The sequence below is a fragment of the Phyllopteryx taeniolatus genome, chromosome 9 (genome assembly GCF_024500385.1).
Source record: "Phyllopteryx taeniolatus isolate TA_2022b chromosome 9, UOR_Ptae_1.2, whole genome shotgun sequence".
Lineage (NCBI taxonomy): Eukaryota > Metazoa > Chordata > Actinopteri > Syngnathiformes > Syngnathidae > Phyllopteryx > Phyllopteryx taeniolatus.
The window spans coordinates 16,397,056-16,409,628 of record NC_084510.1 but is presented as its reverse complement, the minus strand read 5'-3'; the positions used below and the strand labels follow the sequence as shown (position 1 = coordinate 16,409,628).

Here is a 12,573-nt window from a genome sequence, read left to right as displayed (position 1 = left end):
TCCTAACTAATTGACTCACTCAGATTGCTCCACCTCGAGCATAACTCAAGAAAACGAGCAATTACATCTTTGCAGTGTTTCTCCTTTGTTTGCTCTTTTCTCCACAAGGTCAACAAAAGCAAAGTCTTGCCACCTTCATCGATCAAAAACAACAACTAGTCATCATCAAATAAACCCCAAGCAAACCTCCGAATCATTCATTCGCAGTTCCGTGCTGATGAGCAAACACGTTAATTATAGTGACCTCAGCAACCCACTGAAAAGGAGCATGTTGTTTGTCCAGCGTGAGACACTGTATTATTTACACGCACTAATGACTGGGCCTGAACGTACAGGCTGAAGGATCACGTCTGTCCCCGGGCTCGGCTTTATTCAACAATGGCCTGGAGTCTTCCCAGCCCATCTGTACCTCAGTGAGTTCATATCCTTCAATGCATGCCCATAATTTAATTATGACTCTTGTTTAGTGTAAAAAAAAAAAAAGTGCTGTGTTCTCTCCTGGTCATTCGATGTTTGACAAACCGTGTACCATTGGCTGGATCATCTCCACCCTAATCAAAACAAAAACAAGCGGAGGCCTATTGGCCACAGTTGTGCGCCACCGATTTCCAACGATTCTCTGTTGAAAAGGCGTGTTTTGAAAAAAGACATATTAGCATTGCCATGGGGTCGACCTTGACCTTCAAACTCAATCTGGCTATTAGGTGTCACCCCTCACCAGCACCCCTGAGATGTAAAAGGGCTGACAGTTTTGACCCCTGATCCCATTTCTTAACTAGGCTGAGGTGCCAAATAACCTTTTGACCCAGGAAGCATTTGTAGGTTGCCTGAGCAACCTCCGATTGAGCAATGATTGACAAGTCCATGCACATTTTGTCTTTTCTTGAGGTGACAACAGTCCATTGCCAAACAAATGACAGTGCGTGACAGTTTATTCGAATTCGTCTGGTATTGGTGTCAAATGTATTCAGGCCAAATGGACAGATGAAATATTCTATTGTCCTCTGTTAGCGCATTATTATGCCTGGTAGATGCGGAATAAATTTCCCTAAATACATGAACACTTTACATGGAAATGAATGTATGAATGCAATGGATGGATGTCATTATATCAGATGGCGGTCTATGTAAATGAACCGCTGTGCATATTTGACATGTGGTGCCAATTGCCGAAAACACGAGGGGATCATGACAGGAATAAATCCGCCTATTTCCTCTGACACCTCATGTTCTTTGACATGCACCTTAATCCAAGGCCAAAGTAGTTTTGCTAGTAGGCATAGCTGTTGGAGAAGGGAAAAACGTGTAATTTTGCCAGTTGTAATGTAGGGGTAGAGTATTTCATTATGACTGACCCAAGGGAATCTAAGGTTACCATCTGGCCACTGGCCACCATCACTGATTCTTGTTTTAATATGCAAATGGATTTTGTTTTTTTCAGCCCTCATGTAATCACAATTGTAACCCAGCTCAGTTGATGAAGACAAAAAGGTAGACCGTTTGCATAGCATGCATGCATATATAAGCAACTAAAGTGCGAGCGCGAGAGAGATACCATCCAAGTCATTTTAACATTATGTAAAATAACACAGCTCACACAAATCACAGCTACTTTATTTCTGACATGTATTGTGCAAGACCTGCTATTGATTAAATGCAAACTATGATTTGAGATGATGGGGGGGACTGTGTTGACACAACTGTGGGTGTGTGAACACATTGAGACTGGCAAGTGCAAGAAGTCACAGTGCTGTTACTGTCACAGTATTGTATTAAGAACAACTTGTGTGGAGTTGAGATGTCACTTTGTTGATGGGTGGACAACAGCATTAGACCAACATAAAGTGTAATCTTTCTCACTTCACTTGAATAATGATTTCATTAGCCTAATAGCATAATTGCTGAAGTCTGAGCATTTACATTATCAATAGTCCTGCTATGTTTATTGCAATAGTTAGCATTTTTTTCACTCAAATTCATTAATTAAAATGTATTGATTATTTATGTAATTGATTTACTATCTGTCTTTTTAAAATTCATCCCATTAAATAAATGGTTGATTTATTTATCGTAATACAATTTCTAAAATGAGTAAAAGAAGCAATTTTATGCATATTGTACATTACTAGATTCCAAAAAATGTATTAAATAATTGGTTATATAAAATGAAATTATTTATACATAATACAATTTCAAAAAATATTTTACATATTTTACAAACACATTGTAACTTTTTTCAACTCATCTACAAATGACCTGGCCCATCTGTTCATTTTTAGATACAAATGTGGTCCTTGAGCACAAATTATATAAGAAATATCTGCACATATTGTTCTTTGAACACGTTCAAATCTGTTAAGCGATGACACTGCTTTTAAGAAAGATTCAAATAAGGTAGAAATTAATTATTATAAAATATTTACAATTAATTGCTGAGAAATGCTATTGGCAGAACTGACATGAGCACAATAATGCTGCTTAGTTACAAATGGCTCGTGACCAGTCCATGGTATACACCACCTCTCTCCCCAAGTCAGCTGGGATATTCTGCTACTCACCCACAACCAGAATGAGGACAAGGCTTATAAAAAAGGATGGATGGATGGATAGATAGATTGATGGAATGCTGCTTAAAAGTATGTCACAGCATATCATAACAAACCCAGATACCATGTGTCCCCACATAGGTGCTGTGAGCTGCACTCGAGTGACATCTGAGCAATCCTGTTGGAGACTTGGATACAGTGCTTTAAAGATTGTGTCATGACGTCATTGTCGCTGTTTAAAACACAGCATATCATAGTATGCAAATATGCCCTCTCCAGGTCAGTTGGACAGCGCTTTGAGGCAATGTCGTGACATCGCTGTCTGTCGCGGCATCGTTTTTATATTATATTATATTTTCGTGACTAGCGCACAGTGGCGGTGCTCGCCTTAATGGCGCCCTGTGCGAAGTCCCATAGGTGCAGCCCCCTGGCCCCTAGATAACATTTGACATGGCCTGCAACGCTTTTGGGTGTGAGTGTTGAAAAAGTCTATGTGTGGGGCGTTGCAACATCCGCATGCCCCATGTTTGCGACGCACCTGACAAATACTAAGACTACAACTGGTAGGACTAATGATAATAAATGTATTTTATATAGAGATTTTCTATATACTCAAAAAGATATTTACAAAGAAGTAACAAAATGTGTCTTTCCAATGCCTTGTGAATAAAGATAATACAGTTTCAGTAGCAAAATTTTTTTCTTGCACTTCTGCTCTGTGTTAAGATCTGATTTGTGAACATAGCACATTAATGATTAATTATGAAAAAAAAAGTAAAGTAAACACTGCTTTAAGGATTGTCATAAGCACTGGATTGTCTTGGATTGCTTAGTGCTCTTGTTTTGGTTCCGAATATTGATTTTCATGCTGGTGGGAAACAGGGCTGAAAAATGACGAACAATTCCAAACTATTTACCTTATCACCTTTAACAGAAAGCTGTGATGTAGTTCTTAAAATAACTATAATATGCAAGTGCTCGATGGATTGTTTTTAATGTGTTTAATAAAGTCAAAGAATGTCAAAGTCTGAATGAGTTTTGACACCTCAATGTTAAGTGTTGGCGCTGAGAAAAATGATAGTTGGGCTGTCCTGAATAAAAAGCATATTATATTCTGGAGTCCAACTCCAAAGACAGCAGCGGGAAGTAACAAAGTAAAAATATTTCATTACTGTACTTAAGTAGATTTTTCAGTTATCTGTAGTTTACTTGAGTATTTATTTTTCTGACCTCTTTTTACTTTTACTCCAACATTTGAAAAAAGATTTCTATACTTTCTATTACTTACTTTGTCAAAATAGGCTTGTTAGTTTTTTCAACCTCAGCGGATGATACACAATGTAAAAACAGACATAAATGAAGAGAGGTAAAAAAAAAATAAAAAAAGAAATAATTTGAAACCCTTTTCCACCTCAGATTAACCGCAAAAAAAGTTAATTTGTTCTGGTAGGCTTTTCTTGCCTTTTTGGAACTGTTCATAATTCCCTGCACCTAGACCTTGGTTTTATCTAAAGTTCCATCATAGTGATTTTTGAAGGGAAATTTACAACTGAGCTCACCATCGGAGTCTGCTCACTTATCCTTGCACTGGCGTATGCATTGACCTGATCATTGACCTTATACTATAAGTAGGTAACCATCGGCGGTTAAGGTAAAGGAGCATGTGTGGTCCTCAAAAATTGCAATTAATCTGTGTTGATACATGATTAATGCAACACTTTTTTGTGATTAATCGTGTCCATTAACGCGTTAACTTTGACAGCCCGAGTTTGCAACAAACATAACTTTTAGAATTATAGACAAACAGTTTCACTTTTTTTTGTCTGGCTATTATACATTTTCCCACTTGTGTTTTAAAGAGATTTCAAGTGTTTTTTTTTAGGGTTTTCCTTTTTAAGATAAGGCTTTTGTCTTGTCACCCTACCCGATAGCCCAGACAGATTGTTGTCACATGTACTGAACAGCCAGTACTTACCATAAATTCCTGCAGGTCCTTTAATGTTGCTTTTGGCCACTTGGCAGTCTTTCTGATGTTTTTTTCCTCATCTTTTTATCAATTTCTGAAGGATGTCCACTTTCTGGCAATGCCACTGTTGTGCCATATATTCTCCACTTGATGATGACTGTCTTGAATGTGTTTCATGGTATATTTGATGCCTTGCCTTCTCCTGACCAATTACTTTGAACAATGAGATACTTCTGATGCTGTGGAAGCTCTGTGTGGACTATGGCTTGTGCTGTAAAATGTGATTACAAAAATGTCAGCAAAAGCCTACTCAAATAGTTCAACTTTATGTGGGGTTAATCTGAACTACTATAAATGGTGACAGTTGTGGACTGACTCCCATTTAATATGAGTCTGAATGGGATTGGTTTATTCTGAACACAGCCACATCCACAGTTATTAGAGGGTGTGCACACTTGTGCAACAAAATTATCTCAGTTGTTAATTTTTAATTTCCCTCTTTAAAAGAATTTTTTTTAAATTGAGTTCTACAAGTTATAGGTCACAATAATGTTGGAAAACGTTTTGAAACTATTTGTAGTGTAATGTTCTATCACCTTTTACAACCACATTATCTCACTTGTTTATTTTTATTTCCCTCTCTCAATTTTTCATTCCAATTGTGTTTTTCAGGTTATAGATCACATTGACGGTGGAAAAAAAATATTTATCTTGGTCTCATTTTTTTATATCACAAAACCTAGCATTTGAACTGGGGTGTGTAGGCTTTCTATATCCACTGTATAGAGAACACGTTGTTTTGGTAGGATGAAAGTCAAGCCAATGCCAGCTGTGACTTGTAACGTTTTCTTTTTGCGTCTTCTGAGGACAAGCACTATGTAATAAAAGGGGGAAACTATTTTATGTGCAGAGAAGCTTTTCATCAAAAGGTATCAAAATGGGCATTGTGTAGAGTAAATCTTGTTCTTCAATATCGCTTATTCCCACTAAAGTCACAGGTGTGCTGCAGCCTATCCCAAATTACTTTGGGCAAAAGTACGCCCCGGACTGGTTGCCAGACAATCGCAGGGCACATACTGTATTGAAAAAGAACCATTCACACTCACATTCACACTGTAGGAAATTTTGTCTTCAGTTAATTTAACATGGATGATTTGGAATGCGTGAGGAAATCGGAGTACCTGGAGAAAGCCCACGCAGGCAAGGGGAGAACCGCCATAACATGTTTTAATTTTGTACAGACTATTTTTATCCAGTCCGGATTCTTTTTTTTTAAAATGGGTGGGTTGTGTAAGGAAGGGCATAAAGTTAATAATACATTAATTAATTAAAAAAACGTGACAAACAAAAGCCAGGTCTTTTTTTTTCTCCTTTCTTTTTTTTTAAGACAAGTGTCTGTACTTCTACTTAATTACAGAGTGTGAGTGTTTTTGCCAACTCTGCTAAGAGATGAATATGCTGTAGGAGTTATGCACAACCAACTTCCTCGTTGGGCAAAATAGTTCCAAGCACTTCCTTCCGGTTCAGGTGACTGGTAAAGCCCTAGACTAGGACAAGACAACTGTAGAAATATTAAACCTGTACACTTGTCTTTTTTTCATTCTCAGGGCATTGAATCAATCGTAAAGGGACTGTTCTGGTTGTCTTAGAAGACTGTTCACCTCTCATGCATGCTTCATTACTTCATGCAACAAGGCTTAGTTAGGACAGCACTATAGCGGCTGCTCAGATATGAGGCGAAACGTCTTCTAAGAGAGCCAGAACAATCCAGTTGCGATCCATTCAATGGGATGAAAATGAAATGACCTCGATGAATTTGAATATTCACAGGCATACTCTGTCTTTTGTTTTTGACAGGATGGGATCTGTTTTCATAGACGGCGCATCTGCATTGGGACGATTACTGGTGTATCTTGAACTTCGTGCAAGCGCAAGGCTCGCTGCGCGTGTTTGCCAATTTGGCAGACTGGTCTGCGCCGATTTGTGTGTTCCGGCGCAACAGAGTGTGTGTCTTTTGTCATGTGCCCAGCATAGTAACAATTTGGTATCAGAAAGTCGCTCTGAACTTACCCTTGCTCAGACTGCGTCTAAATGTTGGCACAGTTGGTCTCATGCCATTTTGGTAAATACGATTGGGGCACAGGCTGACAGAGTTTGAGCTCCGCAGACATGTGTGGTGGATGTCAGATGTATTTTATTCATAAATTTGTGAACATTTGTGTATCAAACCCTCTGATTCATTCATTCATTAATTCATTGATTTCCCGTACCGGTATTCCTCGCGAGGGTCGAGGGTGTGCTGGAGCCTATCCCAGCTAATTATGGGCGAGAGGCGGGGTACACCCTGAACTGGTCGCCAGCCAATCACAGGGCACTTATAAACAAACAACCATTGACGCTCACGTTCACACATACAGGCAATTTAGAGTCTTCAATTAACCTACCATGCATGTTTCTGGGATATCTGAGGAAATTGGAGTACCGGAGAAAACCCACGCTGGCACGGGGAGAACATACAAACTCCACCACACAGGCGAGGCCTGATTTGAACCCGAGTCCTCAGAACTGTGAGACAGATGTGCTAACCACTCTTTACCGTGCCGCCTCCTCTGAATCATTGTAGAAATAAATTCACTTAAACCCGCCCCTGGCTCACAGTTGCACCGCCGCCGCCCCAGATTTACACCAGTCATGAAAATAGGGCCCAATGTCTTCAAGAGCCAACCAAAATGACAATCTCCGATGTTTAGGCTTCGTTTGTGTTTACATATGCAGTATTATATCATTCATTCAGTCATGTTCCGTACCGCTTGTCATCACTAGGGTTGCGTGCTGGAGCCTTTTCCCGCTATCTTGCACTCACATTCACACCTACGAGCAATTTCGAGTTTTCAATTTACCTAACATGCATGTTTTTAGGATGTGGGAGGAAACCGGAGTACCCGGAGAAAACCTACACAGGCACGGGGAGAACATGCAAACTCCACACAGGCCAGGCTAGGATTTGAACCCCGGTTCTCAGAGCAGTGAGGCAGATGTGCTAACCAGTCGTCCACCTTGCCGTCATCCATCCATCCATTATCTGAGCCGCATATCCTCACAAGGGTCGCGGGAGCGCTGGAGCCTATCCCAGCTATCAACGGCCAGGAGGCGGGGTACACCCTGAACTGGTTGCCAGGGAATCGCAGGGCACACACAAACAAACAACCATTTCGCACTCACATTCACACCTACGGGCAATTTAGAGTCTTAAATTAACCTACCATGCAGGTTTTTTGGGATGTGGGAGGAAACCGGAGTGCCCGGAGAAAACCCATGCAGGCACGTGGAGAACATGAAAATTCCACACAGGCGGGGCCGGGGATTGAACCCTGGTCTTCAGAACTGTTAGGCAGACGCCCTAACCAGTCGGTCACCGTGCCAGAATACGATGATTTGCAAATCATGTTCAACCTATATTTAATTGAATACACTACAAAGAAAAGATATTTAATGTTCAAACTGATAAACTTTATTTTTTTTAGCAAATAATCATTAACTTTGAATTTTATGGCTGCAACACGTTCCAAAAAAGCTGGGACAGGGTCATGTTTACCACTCTGTTACATCACCTTTTCTTTTAACAACATTCAATAAACATTTGGGAACTGAGGACACTAATTGTTGAAGATTTGTAGGTGGAATTCTTTCCCATTCTTGCTTGATGTACAGCTGCAGCTGGTAAAGAAAGAGCTAAGCCGAAAGGCGAAGCTCTCAATTTACCGGTCGATCTTCGTTCCTACCCTCACCTATGGTCATGAGCTGTGGGTCGTGACCGAAAGAACAAGATCCCGGATACAAGCGGCCGAAATGAGTTTCCTCCGCAGGGTGTCCGGGCTCTCCCTTAGAGATAGGGTGAGAAGCTCAGTCATCCGGGAGGATCTCAGAGTAGAGCCGCTACTCCTCCGCATTGAGAGGAGCCAGATGAGGTGGCTGGGGCATCTGATTCGGATGCCTCCCGGACGCCTCCCTGGTGAGGTGTTCCGGGCATGTCCCACCGGGAGGACGACCCAGGACGCGCTGGAGAGACTACATCCTTCGGCTGGCCTGGGAACGCCTCGGGATCCCCCCGGAAGAGCTGGATGAAGTGGCTGGGGAGAGGGTAGTCTGGGCGTCCCTGCTGAAGCTACTGCCCCCGCGACCCGACCCGGATAAGCGGTAGAGAATGGATGGATGGATGGATGGATGGATGGACATGTCTGGACTGCAGGCAGGCCAGTCAAGTACCCGCACTCTTTTACTATGAAGCCACGCTGTTTTAACACGTGCAGAATGTGGTTTGGCATTGTCTTGCTGAAATAAGCAGGGGCGTCCATGAAAAATACATTGCTTGGATGGCAGCATATGTTTCTCCAAAACCTGTATGTACCTTTCAGCATTAATGGTGCCTTCACAGATGCGTAAGTTACCCATGCCATTGGCACTAATACAGCCCCATACCATCACAGCTGCTGGCTTTTGAACTTTGCGTCCATAACAGTCCGAATGGTTCTTTTCCTCTTTGGCACGGAGGACACGACATCCACAATTTCCAAAAACAATTTCAAATGTGGACTTGTCGGACCACAGAACACTTTTCCACTTTGCATCAGTCCATCTTAGATGAGCTCAGGCCCAGAGAAGCCAGAGGTGTTTCTGGGTGTTGTTGATAAATGGCTTTTGCTTTGCATAGTAGAGTTTCAAGTTGCACTTACGGATGTAGCGCCGAACTGTATTTACTGACATTGGTTTTCTGAAGTGTTCCTGAGCCCATGTGATGATATCATTTACACATTGATGTCGGTTTTTGATGCAGTGCCGCCTGAGGGATTGAAGGTCACGGCATTCAATGTTGGTTTTCGGCCTTGCCGCTTACATGCAGTGATTTCTCCAGATTCTCTGAACCTTTTGATGATATTATGGACCGTAGATAATGAAATCCCTAAATTCCTTGCAATTGTATGTTGAGGAACATTGTCCTTAAACTGTTCAACTATTTTCTCACGCACTTGTTCACAAAGAGGTGAACCTCGCCCCATCTTTGCTTGTGAATGACTGAGCAATTCAGGGAAGCTCCTTTTATACCCAATCATGGCACCCACCTGTTCCCAATTAGCCTGTTCACCTCTGGGATGTTCCAAACAGGTGTTTGATGACCATTCCTCAACCTTCTCAGTTTTTTTTGCCAACTGTCCCAGCTTTTTTGGAACGTGTTGCAGCCATAAAATCCTAAATTAATGATTATTTGCTAAAAACAATAAAGTTGGTCAGTTTGAACATTAAATATCGTCTTTGTAGTGTATTCAATTAAATATAGGTTGAACATGATTTGCAAATCATTGTATGTGTCTGTTTGGCGGCACGGTGGATGACTGGTTAGAGCGTCTGCCTCACGGTTCTGAGGACCGGGGTTCAAGCCCCGGCCCCGCCTGTGTGGAGTTTGCATGTTCTCTCCGTGCCTGCATGGGTTTTCTCCGGGCACTCCGGTTTCCTCCCACATCCCAAAAACATGCATGGTAGGTTAATTGAAGTCTCTAAATTGCCCGTAGGTGTGAATTTGAGTGCGGATGGTTGTTTGTTTGTATGTGCTCTGCGATTGGCTGGCAACCAGTTCCGGGTGTACACCGCTTCCTGCCCGATGATAGCTGGGATAGGCTCCAGCACTCTTGTGACCCTTGTGAGGATAAGCGGCTCAGAAAATGGAGGGATGTATTCTGTTTTTATTTATGTTTAACACAACGTCCCAACTTCATTGGAATTGGGGTTGTAGTATGTACATATTCAACTGTTTTTTTCCACAGACACCAGGCATAAAGAAAACTACATTTTAGCAAGTTTGGCTTTAAAACATCATGCCATCAACCTGTAGTTATGCTAGTTATTCTCAGCATACACAGGAAGTCCGCTAACCTGTTTTCCAGATTTGGTCATGTGACATTACGCATGTAACAGATTATGTGCAGTTTAAATGTTACACATCCCCCATTTTAGTGTGAATGCATTACTCTCAGCGTATCTGTTTATGTACTGTAATGTATATTAACAACTGTGCTCTCTCTCTCTCTCACAGCGGAGCCCCTGGTGCAGGTGAATGGCAAACCGAGCTGCTGCTTCTTTAAGTTCAGCCCCAAACTCATGTTCACCAAGGTTCTGAAGGCCCAACTGTGGGTGTACTTGCGACCACTGCAGCAGACCTCCACCATCTACCTGCAGATCCTACGGCTCAAGCCCGTGACAGAGCAGGGCACCCGCCACATCCGCATACGTTCGCTGAAGATAGAGCTCAACTCCAGGGTGGGACACTGGCAAAGTATTGACTTCAAGCACGTGTTGCAGAACTGGTTCAAACAGCCCCACACCAACTGGGGAATCGACATCAACGCTTTTGATGAGAGCGGCAATGACCTGGCCGTTACCTCACTGCGACCTGGGGAGGAGGGGCTGGTAAGGACCCTCAGACCTGTCCTGGGGACAAGGGATCCCCTTCAAACGCTGTTATGCAGAGCTCAAGTCTTAATTTAATACAAACAGACACGACAACATAATGTTGGTGCAAACACTGATGTCAGATATTTTCATTGTTATATTTTTTTAATTAGCATATAAATCGCTCAGGACTTCTAAGACCCTTTGAAATGTATAGCCACTGTGTTCATATGTCAATTTATTAGCACTTTATAGACTCGCAGGGGTGTCAAACTTATTTTTGCCGCGGGCCACATTATAGTTACAGTTTCCCTGAGAGGGCCGGCTCGTTATGGTTGTGAAACTATATAATTGTTTAATCGCCTCATCATATTTTTACATATACAGTACACAACAAATTGATGGATAACTAATCAGAGGTCAAGGATAATAGTTTGTTCAACTATTGTTCAAGTTACTGTAAAAAGGGTTTTGGTTACAAGAAATGCTTTAAATATCTTAATGTAATCATTTATTGCATATGATAATTTTAAATTTTGGTACATATTTTAGCAAGAATTATGGAAATTGGCACACATGATTTACTTTTGCGGGCCACATAAAATGATGTAACGTGGTCATATCTGGCCCCCGGGCCTTGAGTTTGACACCATGTTATTGAGCAAGAAACCACATTTAGTCACATCAATCAAAATTGATACCATAAGGAAGTAGACCATGTGATTTTCCTGAGTCAATTAACCAAAAACGTGCATGACAACAAATGAAATTATTATGAGTAATACAAAAGAATCTAATGTAAATGATACAAAAATAAATATTGCAAAAATAGATATGACGTATGTAAGTATTTCAATTAGTTTCCAATAAGGTTTAATCCGGACTCATTGTCAAACGCCCCACTAATATTAATTGTTGAACCAAAAGAGACCTACTACAGAGAACCAAAAAGTGAATTTTAAAAAATGAATGATTGTGCAGAACCAAAACTTGTTGGAGTCATCTAGTCTATTCCTATAAATGTATGTGTACACCTAAGTGATGGCTACCATGATTGTAACTTGTTCTTACTGCCCCCAAGTGGCCAGAAAAATCGTTCAATGCAGATGCAGAATCTTACATAAAAACTGAAGGCTAAATGATCATTCCACAGACAAATCTGTTGTAATGCAAAATAAGGGCTGCATTGAATAGCAAATAGAAGAGACTAGTTAAAGGGAACAGTCAACAAAGGTAACAGTCAATAAAAGCAGTTGTTTGAAATTAAAATCGTATTTCTTTAAGGAGAGTGGACATGGTTTTCACAGTTAAGAATCGACTCCACCAAATATTTGCCAAGTGCTTGTTTGGGTCACGTATCAGAGGTCATCTCTGGTGTCTTGGCCAATAAAATGCTGTCCTCGGCCTACACAGCAGTGTCTGGTATTATTCTTGATGTAAAAAAAGCAAAAGATCCAAAACAAAGGCAAGATCAAATAAGCAAAGAAAAAAATGTTTCCACGATCCTCTGGGACTTTTGTTTCAACAACAAAGACCCTAAAGGCCAAAAGTGGTTTCACCCTAGTAGCTTTTCAGTTTGTATCTTCTTCTTCATGCGTCATGTCAACTTCATGGTTT

The 12,573-nt window shown here is 41.1% G+C and overlaps 1 protein-coding gene across 2 annotated transcripts in view; it reads left to right on the top strand.

The window, feature by feature from the left end:
• gdf11 (growth differentiation factor 11) overlaps positions 1-12,573 on the top strand; it is a 37,607-nt gene that overhangs the window by 14,504 nt on the left and 10,530 nt on the right. For both annotated transcript variants that reach the window (XM_061784811.1, XM_061784810.1), the window contains exon 2: positions 10,601-10,974. In XM_061784811.1, the coding sequence (XP_061640795.1) occupies positions 10,601-10,974 (374 nt within the window). The remainder of the gene's footprint in view (positions 1-10,600; positions 10,975-12,573) is intronic.